Raw genomic sequence first — 21,443 nt, forward strand, 5'->3', positions numbered from 1 at the left:
ATGAACTGTCTTCCCCTTCAATGTAACTGGAACATTGGGGAGAATCCCTAACGGGCGACTGGTTCCTTTATCAAAACCCGATAGATTTCTCATCTCAGGTAAAAGCGCCAGGGAACCCAGTGCTTTCCAAGCAATAGAGGAAAGGATACTCACAGATGCCCCTTCATCAATGATAGTTCCAGCCATCACCATTCTGTAGATTTGGACGATGATTCTGAATGGGATACTGGCTGGTAACCGGGGTCTGCCTAGTTGATTCCAATCTAAGGATACAACTAGGTTGCTTGGTGGTGGGACCGAATACACGGCTGGATACGACCCTGACGATGTTCCTTCTTGCGATAAAGGAATGGGCGCATTGCCCTGATGCTCATCAGAGTCTGTGTTGATGAAAAGAATATGGACGGGGTCATCCCTATCCTCTTCAGTGAGGGTGTCATTTGAAGATGGGTCTTCAATGACGGAGTCATTTGAGGATGAAACCTCTGAAGGGAGAACCGGGTCAACTGCCGTTTCGACCTTTAGACTTTCGTCTGGTCTGGATTCAGCAGGTTCGTTCTCAATGACTGACACTTCAGCTGACCACTTGAGCGGGCCAGCTGGATTTTCAACTATCGAGGGATTAGGCACGAGTTTTTGGTATCCAGGAGGAAGTCGTAACGGTGATACCGGACGATCTTCCAAAACTCTCTTCGCCTCATCTAAGAATGGACATCGGTGGATGGCGTGATCGCCTTCACACAACATACAGGGTGATCTTGGTCTCCCTTTTTGTCCTTCACTCTCGCTAGTTGACGGACTGCAATCAACATGACTACCAGAGGTTGATGCTACCGGATTGTGCAACCTGGGGGACCAGTCCCTTAGTATCCGGGGAATACAAGGACAATCACGATGGAAGTGGGTCCCTTTGCAAATGACACATGGCGATTTAGGCCCGGTCGGTGCAGTGTGTGGATTTTTGTCAGATGTCTTTTGCTTGCCCCCAGTCGCCTTCGCCATAGGCCCCTTCTGCTTCTTTTCTCTCTTCTTCTTTTCCTTCTTCTCCGTGGGAGGCTGACTTTTGCCGGCTCTACCTCGCGAAGATGAAGGATCAGAGGAAGAATTGTAAGAAGTGGAAGGCTGGTGGGTAGCTCTAGACTGGTCTGACTGTTGATTCGACTGCTCAGGATTAGTGGCGATCTGAACTACATTAGTTGAAAAGAGCCATACAGGTAGGCCAATTGTCAATCCTGGAAGTGACAATGTGGCCATATGAGGCGCACCAACATCTCCCCAAGAGGAGAAGGGATTGGGACTTCCGCCAAGGTAACTTCCTTGGTTGGTGGGCTCCATACTTTTCAACTGAAAGATCAACATGGGAATAACAGGTGATTATGTTCCGCTTAAAATAAATTTTATTAACGACGCTTTAGACACAACTTTGCTTTTTCATGTTTTAAGAGTCGAGAAAAAGCTAAAGATGACTCTAGTCTCCTTCGATGTTTTAACGAGCCCGAAGTGACAAATGCTCGGATGGACTTTTTTCAGTTATAGAGTTTGAAAAAGGCCAAAAGAAACTTCTCTGGAGTTCTAGGCAGAGGGTGTGCCAAACTTTTCGCGAAACCACAGAATACGTTTTACGGTACGGGTGGTCGATCTTCGTGAATGCTGTGTTCACTGCATCGCGATCAATAGGGCGACCGACACGGCTTCCTATGGATAAAGGCTTTATTCCTATAGGGGTCTCCCAATATATACGCGACGGTACGTGGGAGCACAAGTCCGTATTAGTGCCACCGACTCTCAGGAGGAATCACCCACCTTCGTAGAGATCGACAGTCACTATGTTTAACGACGCCGGAACACGTCTCTACCTAGACCTCTATGTGTTTGCGTTATGTTTCAAAGCGTTGTTATGTAAATTGAATTTATTTTAATGTTGATCTTGCTTAGCAGTTTGCCTTTAAGGATCACCACGAGATGTATGTAACAAATTCCTGAATGCAGTCTAAGATGAGAAGCAAACTTTTCAATCTTTCAACTTTGAAAATCTTAACTACTGAGGGAAAAGAAAGGCAAATCTTTTCACACAGATCATAGAGCACACACTAATGCAAAATTTCCTAAATCGTCATGCAAACAGTCAAATGCAAAATGCACAATGCATGTATTTTCTTTTCCCTTTCTTAATGTTGATGGGTTACAAAAAGAAAGTTGTTATATAACTTTGATTTCGATTTAAAGCGAAAGTAAACAAGCTTGTCCAAAATCAAAAGACACCTTAAGATTTACTTGTTTTAATCACTGGAAATACATGAAATCAAACCATAATGACGAAAGTAAAAAGACTAATCAGCTATGGACAGCCAACAAGCTAACTCTTTAGACCAGCAAAATGCCTAACACAGGTTCAGATCTAAGAGGCCAAAGCAAGACTAGTTTACTCTTCGTTATGGGAAATTGTAAATGAAGTAAGAAATACAAAAGAACAAATACAATTTCGTTATATAACAGAGGCGGAATGATGGCAAGTAAGGTTGGTTTCAGAACAGGTACAAGACTGGTAACTGGCTGCAAAATCTATAGTGAAAACAGACAAGAAAAAGGGAGGAAACCCCAACTGCTCAAGGCAAAATTGGGCCAACGCAGGTGCTGCTCAGCCAGTCTGGCTCTCAGCGCAGGTAGCCCCTTCGGGACCTGCGTTGCAAAGCAGGTAGCCTGTGTACTACCTGCTTTGGAAAACGAAAGTTGCGTTTTCTCAGTTTCCGGGTCACAATTTTCTAAAAAATGCACAGTTTTTGCTCAAATCAGAAGCAATCAGTCAAGTACACACAAAGGGATGATTAGGAGGATGAAAAGCTATCACTAAGAGCTTACAAGGATCCTTGTAGATCAGCTCTTCAAATCATGAACATGCTCAGAAATGAGCCAGAGTAGCTGCCCTCTACTTCGCTTTTGATATAGTCAAAAGCTTTTCGATTTGGTACTCTTCTGTTCAGGAAATGAATAGCAAAATACTACAAACAATCAAACAGATACGATCCCCAGTGGAGTCGCCAGTTTGTTGTAGGGAAAAGTATCCGATTCGGATGACCCTATCCCACTCTAAGGGTGATAGTACCTCAGCAACAACTGTAAAGAAAACTACTTAAGGTTTACTTCTTTATGAAAGCAAAAGAGAATGAAGAAATGCACTAACCGTTGCCTTGCGCTTAATGTCGAATCCAAACTCTTCTCTTTGCTTGCTTGCTCCCAGCTCCTTGCTCTTTTTCTGGCCCAGCTACAATGAGATCCTGCAAAATAACAAAGAAGGAAACTACAAGAAGCATGCAATCATAACTGATTCAAGGATTAGCATAAATCAAATATACAATTATCACAACACATCATTGAAACAAGTGCATATAGAAGAACCTCAATAGCTTTTATTAATGAAGAAGTAAAGTTCTGAGAGAGTTACAACCATTGAAGGCCCCAATCCAGCAACACCTCCCAGCAGAAAGAATTTCTCCTCTTCACCTCCTTCAAGCAATCACCCAATAGCTCTATAGTGAAACCAACAGCATATCATTACTTTGCACAAAATTCCAGCCCCCTGAGCTCATAGGAGAGAGCTCAATATATAGATGAATTGAGAAAGGATGAGTCAGCTTGCAACTGATGTGTAGCTGCCTTGTGTCCTCCCTCTCTTCAGTTGATCTTCAGTTCTTGAGTCCACTTGGAGAACCTTGCTTCCACTTGGAGAAACAGAGCCTCTGACTCATCACAAGGCGAAATCCCTGATCCAAGTGTCATTTTTGGAAGATTCCAGAGCAATGACTCAGTGTGCCACTTGTCCCATCTCGCTCAGTGCAGGTGGCCTTTGTTCCACTTGCTTTGCAACACAGGTACACCATGGAGGAGTTGAGTTTCAGCGCAGAAGCCTAGTGGAGCACCTGCTTTGATTTCAGGATTGCTTGTTTTTGAGTGTTTTCAGGTGGAGAACTGATCTGAGAGCTGTTGGTTTGCTGACCTTGTTCCTCTAGGGGTAGGAACATCATGTTTAGGGACTTTGGATCCCTTGGATTATTGACAATTCATGCCTGTTGCTGTAAGGCACAAAATTGTCTATAACACAGTATAAGAGAAACTCGGCGTTTTTCATTTTTAGAGAGTCTGAAAAAACTAAAGAAGACTCCAGGTTGAACTTTTTCGTAAAGTTGTGTCTCCCAAGCCCGAAAAAGTATAAAATAATACTTGAGAGAACCGCTTAGTCTTGCGACCAAGGAGTACTTTCATGATTAGTGCCTCTGACCTGTAAAGTAAAAAGCGATCAAGGACACGTCGTTTTATTTCCATATCGAGTTTGAAACGACAAAAACCCATCAATCTTTTCCTGTTTTTTACGGTCAGAAAAGAGCTATAAGGGGACCGTCTTTTAATTCCGTTTTAACGAGTGTAAAAGAAACGCTCAGCGATCTTTTCATGTTTTAGGAGTCAGAAAAGGGCTTAAAAGATGACTCTGACATTTTGGTTCGTGAAAAATGATAATTTTCCTTGAAAGTCCTATTGTCCTGCACAAAAACGACACATTACTCATACCTGTTTAACATAAGCAAAAATGCATTGAGAAATATCCTTCCATGGTGAAAAATAAACAAATTTAGCATTCATTTATCCAAAAAACCTATAAAAAGACCTTTTACCATGTCATTTTTACCATTTTACTGTTGAGGGAGAGAAAAGGGCTTTTGGCAAGAAACTTCCCGTGGACTTTGCGGAGAATCCGACTGTCGGAATCGAGTGCCGTCTCTTTTATGTATTTCACAACATCCTCCTCTTTGTTTTCATCCGTTTAGAATTTCATTTTAAGCCTTAGTTTGATTTTTTGAGGGCTTTGGGGTTTTAGGATCCGCCTTTCGGGGTACGCAGGTGCCCAACGGGCGACCTGCGTACCCCGACATTTTCGTTAATGGGAAAATGGCCGGAGTACGCAGCCTACCTTCAGAACAGCTGCGTCCATACGCTCTGTTTCTGAACGCGGGGTGCGTACTCCGCGCAAAGCAATTTCAAAACCCTAAAACTCAAAAACAAACCATCAAATTTTGATTTAATGAATCCTAATGAATGTTTTCTGGTGTGTAGATTGCCCACCATGCTTAATTGGTGCGAAAGAGAACACGAAGATGTCGATTTGGCTGCAATAGATCATCAACCCTCCATTGATGCTTTGAAGGCATGCGGTCTCTACAAATACTGGGCCATACCTGGCATGAGGGCCCAGGTGCGATTCTTAGAATGGCTGGTTGAAAGGTGGAACGTCCAGGATCAATGCTTCTACATCGGAGGGCACCAGCTCGAGATAGAGCCCTCTGACATATATTTTCTCACCGGTTTGCCTAATAGGGGCGAGCAACTGACTCTGTCCGGGACTAGGCCGGGTGGCCAATCCCTTGCTAGCCTCCGGCTAGAGTGGTGCAACAATTAGAACCAGGAGAAAGGGATAGAAATCAAATACATATCCCTACCTGAACTTATGGTAATTGCCTTTACAGTTACCAGACTCTGCGGCGTAGCCGCCTTGCACATTGCCACCAGGTCCCAAATGCGGATGGCGATAGATTGCTACCGAGGCACCATTTTCAATTGGTGTGACGCTGTGTTGGCCAATATGAAGGGCCAACTGACTAGGGCAAAGAACGGACAATTAAAGACCTTTGGGTATGGGCCTCTAGTTGTGAGCTTTGCCCTAGAGAGGGTTCCGATGCTGATCCCACAGCATCTCACTGTTCCAGCTGGGCCTCCTCGGGAGCCAAAGTTGATGCGATGGGTTGTGGTGATGGCCCGGCATCCTGATGAGGGAGCGGGAGTTGTTCGATTTCCTGCGGGTTACTTTCACTGGTTGGAGGACCAGGTCTTTGCGATTCAGGACTTTCCTTATGCCAGAGTAGATTTTCGTGGTGATCCGGACATGGTTCTTCCACAGGGAGAACAATGGGACGACAGAGGTACTTCATTTTTCACAAGTTTTTTAAATTATTTACTTTTTTGTTTGTTTTTATATCGTCTCAAAACTGACAGTGACAAATTCCAAAATGCAGATGTAGGTCCACAGCGTCCGGCCAATCTCCGGCCATTCGAGAGAAGAGTACCAGTTGCACCAGCACCGGCCCCACAGGATGCGGCCGCAGAGACCTTAGCCGAGCTGGAACAGGACCTAGAGCGTCTCACGGCGGACATACCAGAGACGACTATAGACGATATTCCTAGCTGACTTCAGCGCTATGTGGTCGCAGTCCCAGGACCTTTCAGGAGGTTCCTGTGTAGGGTAGCGCAGGCAGTGGTCTCGTATAGAGAGCACCACCAGTGATGGCTAGTCACTTTTGTAGACACATGTGACATTTTTGGTTTTTTGTACTTATCATTTTTGCCGATCATAAGGTGTTTTTCAACCTATGATCGAAGACGATGTATATTTTTGACACACTCCTATCTATATATATATCATTATTACCGGCTTATCTTGTTAAACATGTATGATGAAATGTTTTTAAATTTACATTTATGATTACCGCAAATGTTTGTCTAACATTCGAGAAGCAATTGCATCTGCTAATGTATTTAATGACCTTGGAATATGTTGATATTCAATGTAATCAAATTCACGTTCCAATAGATGCACTGTCAAAAATAACCTTAATAACACTGGATTTCTAATGGCATATACTTTATTAAGCTGTAATACAACGAGTTCAGAATCTAACCTCACTATCAAACTCCGAATCCCAAATGAAATAGATTCAGTTAATAACTCAATCACTGCACTGTATTCTGCAATGTTGTTTGTTGTTTGACCGAGGCTCACCCCATGCATAGAAACTAACTCGTCAGAGGGCGAATAGATAACCCAAGCTGCGGAAGAGATATTCCGTGTACTACGACAAGCACCATCAGCAAAACCAATGTATGTTTGGAGAGGCGTCGACATCTGCAATATCAAGAGTAAAACCAAGATAAGCCAGAATAACGACGAAAAACACACTCTCTAAGCTAAGCACACTGTCTATACTAACAAACACACCAGCTAGAAAGAAAAAAATAACCTAACTAAGTCTCCATACCCATCATTTAAGCATAATACCTCTTTAGGTAAAGTCCATTTCTGGGCTTACCCAAAGAGTCCCCATCAAAATCTACCAGCTCATAGGCCCCTTTTGCTAGCTTTCGCTTGACAATGTAGGGCCCATGCCACATAGGAACGAATTTGCCAGCACCTAATTTATCGTTAGCTTGATCATATAATAGCACTAGGTCTCCTTCCGAAAAATTACGAGGGGTCACGTTGCGATCATACTGAGCTTTCATCCTTTTTGCGTGAGTCTCGATTGCCAATGCAGCGTCACGTCGAGTCTCATCTAATTTAGCTAAGTATAATAGACGCTTCTCCTCTTCGGAAGTAGCTGGAAGAAATTCGACAGCCATTTGAAGTGATGGGATTTCGCATTCAATGGGCAACACTGCTTCCAAACCATAAACTAGTTGGAAAGGAGTGAACCCTGTTGATGTTTTCACTGAGGTTCGGTATGCCCAAAGCGCTGAAAATAACATGTTGTGCCAATTCGACCGATGAATACCAATGATTCGTCGGATCATGATAACAAGAACTTTGTTGATGGACTCAACCAAACCGTTTGCTTGGGGATAATAAGGAGTAGAACTATCATGACGCAAACCAAGCTGGCTTGTAAGTTCTGTCATCATAATGTTTCGAAAATGGCGCCCATGGTCAGTGATTATCGCTTGTGGGACACCAAACCTAGCAATAATATGATTGAATACGAAAATCGCAGCTGTCTTGCCGTCAGCCTCGAATGTAGGCATCGCCTCGGCCCACTTAGTAAAATAATCAACCGCAAGGATGATATACGCATGCCCCCTGGCCGAGTGAGGGTTACATGTAATAAAGTCGATACCCCATTTAGCAAAAGGACCAACGACAATTATAGGGTGGAGAGGAGTAGGTGGTGCGCGCATCTTGCGATCAAACACTTGACAGTTGTGGCATTTTCGGACCGCAATGATACAATCTTTAAACATGGACGGCCAGAAGTAGCCAGCACGCAACACCTTCTGAGCTGTGGCATACCCAGACATATGACCACCACACGCTCCAAAATGACAGTCATTCATAACCCTTTCTGCCTCTTCATGAGCTAAGCAACGACGAAAAACCAAATCTGTCCCACGACGATAAAGAGTATCTCCAATAGTTTGTACTATTGGGACTGGAATCGAATTTTTCGGCGTTCCGAATTTGAAGCTTCGGGCCGAAAGGATTGGGTTTGGAGATAGAAAATTATATCTCCATACCACGAATCTAAAGTGCTGATGAGAAACAGAGATTCGTCCACAATGGGCTCCTCTACCACAGTTTCCGTGTCAGCACGCGGGAAGTCACACATCAATTCTGCAAAAACTAAAGATTTCTTAGACTTAGATTTTTCAAACTAAGACCATTCCAATGGTGGAATGAGCGGTGGCGAGGTACAAAAAGTAATCCTGGTTGTACTTGGGAGGATGCAGCAACGGTGCATGGGTCAACGCGTGCTTTAGCGCATCGAAAGATTTCTGAGCTATCTCATCCCAAGAAAATTGAGCATTTTGTTTCAACAACCGGGTAAAACCCTTGGTAATCTCGGCGTAGTTAGGAATGAATCGGCGTAAAAATTTTGCTTTCCCTTGCAAACTTTGGAGTTGGCGCAAACTCGAAGGAGGAGGCAATTTGATGATAGCTTTGACCTTCGAGGGATCGACGCGAATGCCGGCTTTTGAAACTACAAATCCCAGCAATCGTCCCACTTCGATGCAGAAGACACATTTGTGTGGGTTCAACCGTATACGATAATGCCTACACCTCATAAAAATTGCTCGTAAATGGACAAGGTGATCAGCTCGACGTAAGGAGTGAGCAGGAAAATCATCGAGATACGGTTGCACAATGTGCTTGATGTCATGAAATGCATAAGACATCGCCCTTTGAAAAGTGGCTCCGGCATTCTTAAGCCCAAAAGGTAATTTGCAATAAGCAAATGTCCCCCATGGACAAATGAAAGCCGTTTTTGGTTGATCGGCAGGTAGAATATTGATTTGGTTGTAACCGGAAAAACCGTCCATAAAGGAAAATATTTCACTGTCGGCACAATCATCAATTATTTGATCGATATAGGGCGTCGGATAGTTGTCCTTGGGACAAGCATGATTGATATCCCTATAATCGATACATATTCTTATTGTTCCCTGCTTTTTATTAACCGGAACAATATTCGATACCCAATCCGTTAACGGGATCGGATAAATGAAACCTACTTTCAACAGCTTCTCAACATCTGCTTTAATTGCAGCCGCTTTCCGAGGGTGGATCTGACGCAGACGTTGCCGAACGGGTTTAGCGTCTGGGTAAGTTTTGATCTCATGAACAACAATGGAGGGATCAATTCCTGGCATTTCCTCATAGGACCAAGCAAACACGTCGCGGAATTCCTGAAATAGGGCCTTGTATGTTTGAATTTCGTCATCTGAACACGAGGCACCTATATGAATGTGTTCAACAATTCCAGGCTTCACTGAAATGTCAATGGGAATAGTGCGAGAAACGTTTCCCAAATTCAGCTCTGAATCAGGATGTTTCATTGGACTCTGAGCGTCTTTGACATATTCAGCTGTAAAGATTGATGAGAAATCGTTTTCAAAACGATCATCCTCAGGTAAAAACGAAGATCTATGATGGAGATCTTCCCATGGTAAATCGTCTACGCACAGGATTTCACAAAGTTGTTCGTCAGATGAGACAACTTCGGGAAACGTTATTAACTCCGAGGTTGATGCGAAAAGGGATTCCTCACGGACCACATTCATTTGGTCGATTTGGGTTGAACTTGGGTCGAAAAAAGACTGCACGGCCTCATAAGCAATTTCATATGGACTCAAAGGCATTGCATCACCGAATGAGTCTATCTCAGATTCAGATGGGACAATCCAAGGATCATCGTAAATAATAGTGTCTGAAGTAATCATATGAATGGATGCGAATGAAGGGTCTACGTTGATCGGAGGAAAAGGAAAAGTTCCCAGTAAACCGGAATCTTTAACTAATCCTACGCCAACATCCTTATAAGGGATAGTCGTTTTACCGACATGCTGGATACTCTCTGAAGAGGCTGGGTCGGATGAAAAATAAGCCAGCTGGTCTATTGTCACGATCTTGCCATTATGTGGAAAATTTATGACTCTGAAGACCGATGAAACGACCGCTGTCATAGCGTAAGACCAACTTCGACCCAAAAGAAGGTTGTAGTCTAGAGGGGCATCAACCACCTCCACATCTAGACTAACGGTTTTTCCTTCAACCCCTATAGGTAAATCCTGTAAAATGCCAAACGGATGGAACCCACGGCCATCAAAGGCCTTAAGAATTGTCGGGGATTGGTTCATCGAAGGAGAACCAAGCGATCTCCAACACTGAATCGACATAATACACGTGGAAGCTCCCTCATCAATTACAGTCCGATGAATAGGCCTGTTTTTGACTATCACTAGAATCTGGAAAGCCATCTGATGAGGGAGACGCGGTGTACTATTTTCTAGATCAAAGATTATCAGGTTCGGGTCCTGAACATCAACAGCTCCTATAGCCGACAAAAGTAATTTTCGTTGTGCTGGGCATGATTGCAGCACTTCTAAAGCCGACATTGCTGAGGGTGAAACAGCTAAATCCTCAACAATGTTGTAATTCTGAGCTGCTCTCGCATGTGGATTGAAAGCAGACCTTCGAAGTACACCCTTGGCGGGCGGTTTTATTACTAAGTCAGGGTTAGGTTTCTCGATCTGTAGTGGATTGGAACCGGGAGCTGAGGTTGATGGATTTGTATGAGAAGATTCTGCTTCTTTCGATCCATCAACAGGACTTTTACTACCATAATCGTGAGATCGAGTCGCAATCCTTACATGAGACATCATCAATATGGGTTCTTCAGTGGCACTCGAGGAAGAACCTATCATCTTACTCTCCTGCTTTGGAAATGGATCTTTCAAAACAGCAGGAGTTGAGGAACCTTTGACAATTTTCACAACCTCGGCCCGATGGGGGCAATCTCTTGTAAAATGATCCTCTTCACAAATAAGACAAGGATATCGAGGTTTGCGCTTTTCGTCATTGGATTTCGACTTTTCTGTTTTCTCTTTTGGAGTCTTGTCTGCTTTGCCCTTCTTCTTACCCTTCTTCTTCCCACCGTTTTTTGATTTAGCCATAGATGATTCTACAGCGTGAATATCGGCGGAAATTTCAGGAGAAGACTCTCCTGTCGGGGAATCTGGTAAGGTTATAATGGGCGAAGAATTCTTTGAATATTTCTTCTTGCTTTTAGTATTTACCGAACCGATCATGCCATCAACAACATGAGATCCCGAAGGAGCAGCAGCGATTTGATTTGACTTTGGAAGATCTGGGATCTTTTCATGTAACGTACCTGACTGAGTGTAAACTAAGTCAAGGTACTGCGCTTGAGCAATTACTTGCTCTTCAGTAACTACTCCGGCCTTAGCTACATCTTCAGTAATCTTCGGTAATAATGATTTAACAAACCATTCAGCTAAGATTTGGTCCGGAATAAAAACTTTCACTAATCGTCGTCGACGTCTCCATTCATGTATATGATCGAAAATATAAGTGGACGTCGACTGTTTTAGTGAAGTTAGTAGCTCCGTGCCATTATCATATCTGACCGGCAACTGAAAATGAGTTAGGAACGAGGTAGCTAACTGACTAAAATTGTAAAAAGAGGCCCGTGGTAACTCAATGTACCACTTGGCCGCGAGACCAATGAGCGTACGATGGAAAAGACGTAAGCGGATCAAATCATCTGAGATGGAATTTGAGGCACACCAGAGGTGGTAAGTCATCACATGATTGGACGGATCCTCTCCAGACTTACCTTCGAACTTGGGTATATCACTGGGAAACTTATTTGGCATTGGCGGCCAGAACGGAAGATATTGTATTGGATCGTTCGTTAGGCGCGACAAGTCTGGTAAATCCAAAGTTGCGATAAACGGTAATTGCCGATTAGGATCCCTAAAACTCTGGGTCACAAGACCAGTCCCAGGAGGAGGATATTCAGGATAACTTGGAATACGAATCGCATTTGGGATATTATATCGTCCTGGAAAACCAGGATTAACCGGACCGTACTGGGGTTGCTGAGGTTGTTGATAAGTGTACCCAGGATACGATTGATACTGGTAAACCGGCTGTTGGACAGCAGGCCCGTATTGGTACTGTCCCTGGTACGGTTGATAAGTGAATTGTGGTTGACTAGTGACAACCGTACTTAAACCAGGTTGTCCTACAGGCATCTGAACCGTAGTTTGAATCGTAGATCCAGACAAGGGTACAGATGTCTGAGGAGTAGTTGCAGAGACAGTAGAAACCGGAGCTGTCGATACTCCAGAAGCAAGTGTGGTGGAAGGAGCAGATGTTGCGGTAGTTACAGCAACCGTTTGAGATGGAGTACTAGGTGCAATTGGCGGCTGAGTAACTACCGAAGTTACAGAAGTTTAAACATTAGACTAGACTGGTTGCTGGGATGGACCAGCAACTAAAGGTTGTCCAGCTTGAGATGACAACTGTATACTTGGCTGCAATACCTATTGAACTTGCGATGGATCCCACACTATGTTCATTCCGGGGTATTGACCCATGACAGGTTGAGGATATTGAGATCCATAACCGGATTGAGGATAGGATTGATAACTGAAAGGTACAGTTCCCGTACCTTGAACATATGATTGACCTTGAGGTGGTTGATAACCTTGACTCAAGTATTGACCTTGAGGTTGATAACCTTGAGGTAAATACTGATACTGGGGTTGACCTTGACCTTGAGGTTGATACCCTTGAGGTAAATATTGATACTGAGGTTGACCCTGGGGTACATATTGAGGCTGGGGTTGACCTTGAGGAATGTATTGTACTATGGGTACATATTGTCCTTGAGGTTGCCCCCCAGACGCAATTTGTGTACCTTGAGGTTGCCCCCCAGGCGTTAATTGAGGCTGCCCCCCAGGTGGTAATTGGCCACCTTGAGGTTGAGAACCGAGAACTGAACCTAACATCATGTAAATGTCCCCTACACCCAACGGTTTATTACCATTGTTTCCAGTGAATAACCCATGTTCAATGGGTTGAGGAGATGCTCCCACAAAAGTACCAGAAAGTGACTGATACCCGGAGGGAACAGAAGGACCGCCGTACAAGAAAGATTCAGGAGATTGAGTGAACACGGACGACTGACCAGACATATTTACAGGAGTATAAATACCTCCAGGTGGAAAAGGAGTTCGAGGTGGAGAAAAACTTATCCCTGAGTTGTCTAAATAATTGGTTAACGAAAGGTACCAAGTAGTACTTCTAGGAGGACTGTAAAAGATAGATTCACGCTCCCTTAGATCAATAGTAGGTTGATATTCAAGGATAGATACGCCTAATTCTTCCTCTGGAGCAAGTTCTTCAATAGCTATCAAACCAGCAGGAAGATTTTCGGTGATGACTCTTTCTACCCTAGGTGAATTAGGTGCACTAGAAGTTGGAGTAACAGGTTCAGATACTTCAGGTTCTTCGCCTATATCACTAGTAGATGAAAAACTACCAGCAAGCTCGGAAACTGCAACAGCTTCGGGATTATAACCTGTTTCTAGACCTTGGTAATCTGGATGGACTACCAACGACGATTCTCCTTCTTCAGGTGAACCTACTTTACTGCCACTAGGAGTTACAAGGACCTTTAAACCTTCGTAATGACTCGGGACCTCTTCAGGAGGTTCGCCCCGCAATCTACAGGACTTCCTCAACAAATCAGCCACGGTAACAATCTCAGGAGACTTGCCCCGAAGTCTACGGGACTGTCTCGGTAATTCAGCCACAGTTAAAAACTTTTAACTACTGCACACGCAAACAAAGTAAAATCTCAAAGCAAACCACCTAAAGTCTCTAAAGAACCAAACAAATTTGAATCACACGCCTAAAGAATCTAGGGCGTCAAACCATGCACAAACAGTAGCCTTCCGGACCGAAAACACTAGTTGGAGATGAAACCCAACATCGTTGAATTCAGTACAGAAGTGGTGGGTGGAACAGTTACCCCGGCAACCTGCTTAATGAATAGACCGGCACAAGTTCCTCCACTTTAACCGTCTCGAGTGAAGTGAACCCCCCGGAAAATCCAAGTGAGTCTAACCGACGTCTGCTCCAGGTACAGTGGGATCTTCCCTCCACCATCACCTCGGTAGAATCCTAAAGATAATGGTCACTAAAGTTACCAACAGCAACAAATGCACCTGGGGGAACAGTCTACACTTCGACAGCACGCAAGGGCAGAGTATCAAGCTCAATCCCCTTGCCGGCTCCTTGACAATAATCCAAGGTTTACCGACAAGTGACCCCTGGCTCCTCGACAATGGTTAATCTGAGGTTTACCGTTTGTAATACGTTCGTGTCTGGTGTCGTTCCCAACGAGGGAGGATTGATCCCCTCACTGGTTCGGACACGAGCTTGTGCTTCTCCTTTAAGAGGAGCTTTCCCAGAGTACAAATGAAACAATTGGATTTATCCTACTACAAGATGAGCTACTTGTTTGGTTTTGCTGTCTTGGAGAGTTAATTACTCTCCTACTCCAAGACACTAGCCTGATCTATATTGGTGTTCCAGAGCCCTAGTAAATAAAAGTTACTAATTTGATTTTACTTTAAGCGTTAATTTTATGGTTTTTCTTTAAGACAAAAGGTAGTGGAGATGAAACTGATGGTGTGTAGACTCGACCGAAATCCACTAAAAAGATGCACTTAGGATGATTTACACTAATTTTTCCTTTTCAATGAATTCCCTAGCTAAGAGAGTTGGAGAATGCAAATTCGAAATAAAGACAACTTTCTTGGCAATGAAAAACAAAGAAACAAACTCTTTATCTTTTCAAAACATACGACACATGACCACTATTCACTTCATGAAAATTCCTTTTTCTTTCAAAGACAAAAATGCTACCAAAGCAAACTTTCCTTCAAAAGATATTTTTGTATTTTTTCCTAATTAATAAAGCATGTAAAACTTACTTTAACAAAAATCAAAGTTAAAAAAGCTATGGCAATCAAATCAACTCAATTCCACTCAAAATCAAATCTAAGAGAAAAGCACCTAAAAGTAAATCTAACGAGTCAAAAGCTTACTAAAGATGATTCCTGGATGTTTTACTCAGTCAAAATGTAACTAAGGACTAGTTAATGCACAACCAAAAACTAGTCAAAAACAAAAATCGAAATCTTTTTGTTCTTTTCTCAAGAATAAAATTCAAAGTTCAACCAACAAACTTTTCGAGATTCGAAAAGAGAAGACACGAAGGTAGGTCTCTCACAAGGGTGAATTCTATGACAGGCCCGACTCCTAAGAGGACTGAACAAAACCAAGGAGATCCAAAGTTTGACAACCTCTAACGCCAAAGTCACTACAGGACCAGTTAAAAATCAAACCCTAAGGCAAAATCCCTATGAATTTCACTAAAACCCTCAACACTGACGAAACAAGCTTAGGTGAAGATTTATGGCAGAAAACTAGTGGATCTGGGCAGAAAAACAAATTAAAAACAAAAAGTAAAAGGCAAAAAGAAGGAAAATGAAATTTTCTTAGTTTTGACAGGGGTACGCAGGCGACCTGTTTGCACAGGTGCGGGTACGCTCTGTGCACAAAACAACAGTGCGTACAGGTACGCACTGTGCTCCACTCCGAGGCTGCGTACTTCTAGCAAAACAAAGAAAAACTAAAATCTAATTTAACCCTAAGCTAGCCCACCCAAACACACAGTCAGACAGCCAAAAACCAGAAAACAAATAACTTTTCTCAGATCAAAAGTTCATACAAAGGAAAAAACATTCACATCAATGGATTCCCCAGTATGGTCGCCATTTTGTCATGCGGAAAGAGTCGTTAGTGCGGAAACAACCGACCTCCCTAGAAGCAAAAGCTTTCTAGTGACAAACAAGACAAATAAAGCTACCTTTCTCTAAACATGCATTGCAAATACAAGTAATCAGGGGATCTTTAACATACCTTTAGTCCAACGCTTTGTAGTAGTCCAGCCTCGCCGATCCGGATGAGCTCCTCCTTCTCTTCGAAACCTGCATTCACTAACAAGCCAAAAGATTAAATAGCACCTGATAAACTCATAAAACAATACATATCCATCATACAGACCAAGGAGTATATGAAACAAACCATGAATAACAATCTGTTGAGAAAAATAAGTTCATTTGCATTAAAAGGTAACAAAAGGAACCATTACAACCTGAGCCTTGGTGTTGTGCAAGTCCCTCCTAGGGTCCAACAAGAGTTTTCCTTTACTTTGATCAGCTCACCCACTCTCAAATAAGGCTAGGAAAGGATGGGAATCTCTCCTCTCAAGCTTTACAAGGGAGTCCTAATTCCAGCAGCATCTACCCTTAGGAATGTTCAGCTTTCAACCTCCCTCCCTTTGGCCCAATGCCTGTATTTATAGTGCTCTAGAAGAAGTTATTCAGGTCCACCATCAATGGGATAAGCCCCTCTTTGGATGGGATAGCTCCCCTCTTGATGGGATAAGTTCCTCTTTGGTAGGGATACATGAACCATCTGGAGGCGCTTCATACACGTCAAACAAGCTTCTAGAAGGCTCTAGAAATGACCACAAGTAACTTTTTTGGAGTGAAACTTGCGCCTTTTGACCTTTACAGGAGTACGCACCCATTGCTTTACATACAGAGCGTACAAGTACGCAGGTATTGTGAACTTGGAGTGCGTACACGCAGGTAAGGCTAAGAGAAACTGCGTACCCAGAGATATATAGATTTTTAATGACTTTCTCTCTTTCTTGGAGTTTGACATGGAGAGCAGAGGTATGAGGCTTGCCAAGGAGGATAGTATGACAGTTGATGGAGCCATACTAACTGCAAATAGTCATGGTGACAAATTTTAGTGTAACACCTAGATGTCAAAAATTCTGAACGAATGGTTTCAAGTAAATTTTCGGCCAGAGACTTCGCATTCTCAAATCTCTTGACATTTTCACTTGATATGTACAAATGCAGCGGTTGTTGTAGCTCTTCGCCATGAAGTCCTTCATAATTTCCAGAACCTCTTCCCCTTAGAACAACAGTAGCTCCTGTTTCATTCATAATGTGATTTATATACTGGTCATTTGGTCCACGAATGCGGCTGACAAGATTTAAGGTCGGCTCAGCCTCAAGACCCACATAAACAGCTGCGTTGAATGGTGGACCTGCCAGTACACCAGGTGATGGAAGTACATAGAATGGGTTTGAGGGTGGTTGTATTTGCCGGCCTTGTTTCATTATTTCCTCCACCATTATAGCTGCTAGATCAACAGCTTTGATGCGCTCCACTGTGTCTTTCGGATGAGCTCCTGCAGATATATGAAGATAGAGAGGCTTTTCATTTTCAGCAGGCCCGTTTGGTGGACGGTATCTACCCCTTGTTATAACAACATCACCAGTCTTTGCTTGAATATCTTCTTGTGTTTGACGTTTTGTCAGCTTGTATCGCACGGTAGGATCTGCATCATTTATAACAATTTCTCTAGCAAATAATAACTCATCCTGAATCTTTGATTGTGGCAACAATCCCTTTGTTGCCAAATCCTGATTGATTTTCTGTACAATTTCCACTGCATTCTGCTGAACTACTGAAGATGCTATTGTTGATGAAACCTGGGGTGTTGACATGAAAGAAGATTGCATGGCAGCCGATGGAACCCCCCTAACAAGTGGAGATCCAAGAATTAGGCAAGGTTGGAAATCCTTAAATTCTTAATGAGATCCGTCCATGATCTATAACACTTTGGCATCACTGATCTGTAGTTCCCCTGTTTGTGCATTTCATCTGCACCGAAGGCATACAATGTGATGATCAAAAATCCATAAGCTAACAGAGCAGACCTCCTAAGCCACGATGAGAACATGGGTTCCTAATAAGCAGAGTTAGATTTATGCCCTATGCTTTGTCAGCTCAAAATAAAAAAGGCTGACAGGATCAGGAGCGAGAACATGCAATGTTTCTGCTGAGGTCAAACTTATGACTCACGAATTAAACCAAGAATTCACCAATGCATTCCACGTTCTGGTGTCTGGAACAAAATCCCACTTCTGACACCAAAAATAAGACGCAAAGCACTCCACAGTCGCACGCAGATGAGAGTAAGTGGGGATGCCTTGTCTGATCAGCTGAGGAGCCGCCTCAAGATGCAAATAAGCGTCAACACAGCACAGAAATTGCTAATATTTGGACGACAACCATGCGGAGCCACCTGAGACCCGTGGCTGAATTTAATGCTTATGCAGCCCATGAAACCAATAGACCTTTCAAACTCATCATCATTGACAGAAAATGGAACAGAGAGTGCGATAGGTACTCCTCGCGGCGAGAGGGATAGCTTCTTCGTGGGATCAGAAAATGAGAATTATTGGCATACACCAAAGCGTCCCAGGCTTAGGCTCTCCAGGGCTCTGTCTTATGATGGATCAAAAAGCATGGAGAAATTCAAGTCCGGATCTTCGCAATCAGCAGAGGTTTGTCTGCAAAATGTGTGCAGTGTATCTGATTTGCGTCAAAGACTTGCAATCTATTTTGATGCTCCTGACGTTGAGGAAGTTCTTTGTACAATGATTAAGCTTGCAAAGCATGTAGAAGATGGCCGGTTCAAGATGAAAGAAGAATCACGGGACACAGAAACTTTGGGGACAATGAAAATATTGTTGCATATGGCGTTGAGAAATCAAATGAACCACAGAATTTTAACGCACAGCGCTAGGGACAGCGCTCAGACTCACTCAGGACAGAGGCGTTCTTCTGGTTCACAAATTGCAATCAAACACAACACAAATACACCGAAAACATTTTGTCTGTCTTCCGCTCTGCATATATATAGCCCTCCGTAGTTAACAGGACAGAGGCGTTCTTCTGGTTCACGAAACGCATAAAACTATTTGACAAAAATCAAAAGATTTTACAGGATTCCATGGGTATTTGCAGAGGGCTTCCTAGCGAAAAGGACGAATGGACGCAAGGCAGCCCAGAATGAAATATATCACAGCGTTTTCTGGAGGGTTTACTATACCAAAAATGTATCCACAACAACTGTCGAGTTTCCTATACCAAAAAACGCAGTTGGGAAGAGAGGAAGTAACATTCAAAACATATTTTAACGGACAGCGGAAGTAGGACAGGACAGCGCTCAGGTCATGACAGCGCTCAGGTGAACGTTTAGGAATAGGACAGCGTTCAGTCTCTGTCAGGACAGCGTTCAAGCGTTTCAATGTCAGGATGACAGTGCAACAGAAGAGCAGGGCGCAGGTATATGGCAAACAGACAAACATTCATGGACAGATGCGTTATGAGGCAGCGCTGGAAAAGAATATGGCAGAGGGCCAGGACTGCTCACAACAGAGGAATGGCAGCGCTGATAGAGGTAACATCCTCTATTCTAAGAAATGCTCAGAAAAGTATAATCAATAGGAGAGCATTGGTTTACAAAGGCCACAGAAACAGGTGGCTCACACTGGAGCAGGGCAGGAGATCGCCCGCTCTGATACCATGTTAAACACACATGGACAACAAAGACAATATGAAAGATAAAACATGCAATACATTTTTTATTAACATGAGATATACATTTATAGTACAATATGTGACTCTTGGGTTTCAGATCCCAAGGTCTCTTGGACTGCTTTGGTCTATTCGGCTTCCACACTAACCCATTTAGGATTAGGTGTCCAACAGACATCATATCAAGGTAGGGGGAAAACCTGCTCCTCAGCACCCTCCTTGGCACTAATATATAATATTATTTTAATATTATAGTAACTAAATATTATTGTAATATATTCTAATACTAATGCCTACTAAGTCTTCCTATACCTCCCTATGTTGCTTGCAATATTTAAATAACATTTAGCCTTGTGTTAGCTTCGTGCCATGAATAATGAAGTGGAAAGAGCACATGCAATGCACTAAGGATAGTGGGAGTCGCAACCCCCTTTAATATGAGTTGGCATCATATCAAGGTGGGGGGGACACCCACTCCTGGTCACCCTCCTTGGGGGAAGCACTAATATATAATATTATTTTAATATTATATTAACTAAATATTATAGTAATATATGCTAATATTAAAAGTTGTTATTAAATATGCAATATGAAAAAAGGAAAAAACCAAAAAATTGAAAAAATCAAAATTCAAAGGCAATAAAACTAATTTAAAATAAAAAAACAAAAAAAACATCTAACTAATGGAAAAAGTTTATCCAATTGTTTTTAACCTTAAAATTAATCTTACCTAGATGTTTTGAAAATATCATCTATATATATATATATATATATATATATATATATATATATATCTATATATATATATATATTACTTCTTTCTAGTTGCACAATATTAATAACTAATATATATGGAATAGTGTGAATAGATTCAACTATTACCTTGATGTCAATACCTAATTTACAATTGATAACTAAGGAACTTGCTTTTCATAACATTTAAATCTTGTTTTGTTTTAATTATGAGTAAATAATTATTTTTGACCAAGTGTACTTAATCATATTAAATTTGACTATTCATTATATTTTTTTAAATTTCTAGTTAGGGACGAAGCTATCATGAAACTTCAACATCAATTTGATATTTAGTTAGGTTGTGATCCTAAAATTAAATCACTGCTTCTATTACTATTATTTTTAATAAAAATTGGGAATATTTGTATTAAAAATAATTAATAGTAAATATAAACATCCTAGTGATATATAAAGAATGTTGTCTCTTAACAAAACCAACATTATCAAGCAATATGTGTCACACACTAAAAAATTCAAATCACCCTTCACAAAGGATTTTAAAATGTTTTGGCTAGTGAAAACTCCACAAAAGACACGTAGAATTAATAATGTTTTACATAACATGAAACACCAATGAAAAAACATGCTTATCGAGAGCTTCATCTTGATTGATATTGGTGGGTAGAGATTCTTAATTGCCCAAATCCTTGTATTCGACCGTTTGATGAATTGTTTATGCTTCCTTGGGATCATTAGGGTAGAGTTTGTTGAAAATTTGTAATTTCAAGAACCTGAGTGAGATATTTTACTTAAGTTGTAGATCATATTTCTGAACATTGAGCATTCATCTTCCAAAACTTAAATTTGCCTCTTCTATTGTACAAAAGTGTCCATGATCACCACATTCCTAAATATGCATTGTTTTTTATTCTCACGGACTTTAGTGGTCACAAAAAACATAGATGCCCCTATCATTGTTGATAAAACACTCATGCCTACACAATACCTTGTGCATTTCTTGTATTCCCCTACAGTCCATGACAACAAA

General features: G+C 42.1%; 1 protein-coding gene across 1 annotated transcript in view; it reads right to left on the bottom strand.

Annotated features, from left to right (window-relative positions):
- The window catches only part of LOC149251446 (protein RIK-like), a 92,021-nt gene extending 74,198 nt beyond the window's left edge, over window positions 1–17,823 (bottom strand). The window contains exon 1 of the mRNA XM_089453886.1: window positions 17,024–17,823. Coding sequence (XP_089310012.1) covers window positions 17,024–17,796 — 773 coding nt within the window. The 5' untranslated portion in view covers window positions 17,797–17,823. The remainder of the gene's footprint in view (window positions 1–17,023) is intronic.
- Between the last annotated feature and the right edge of the window lie 3,620 nt (window positions 17,824–21,443).

This window comes from Pinus tabuliformis, chromosome 7 (genome assembly GCF_031772625.1).
Source record: "Pinus tabuliformis cultivar Carrire ecotype Pingquan chromosome 7, CPIR1, whole genome shotgun sequence".
NCBI lineage: Eukaryota > Viridiplantae > Streptophyta > Pinopsida > Pinales > Pinaceae > Pinus > Pinus tabuliformis.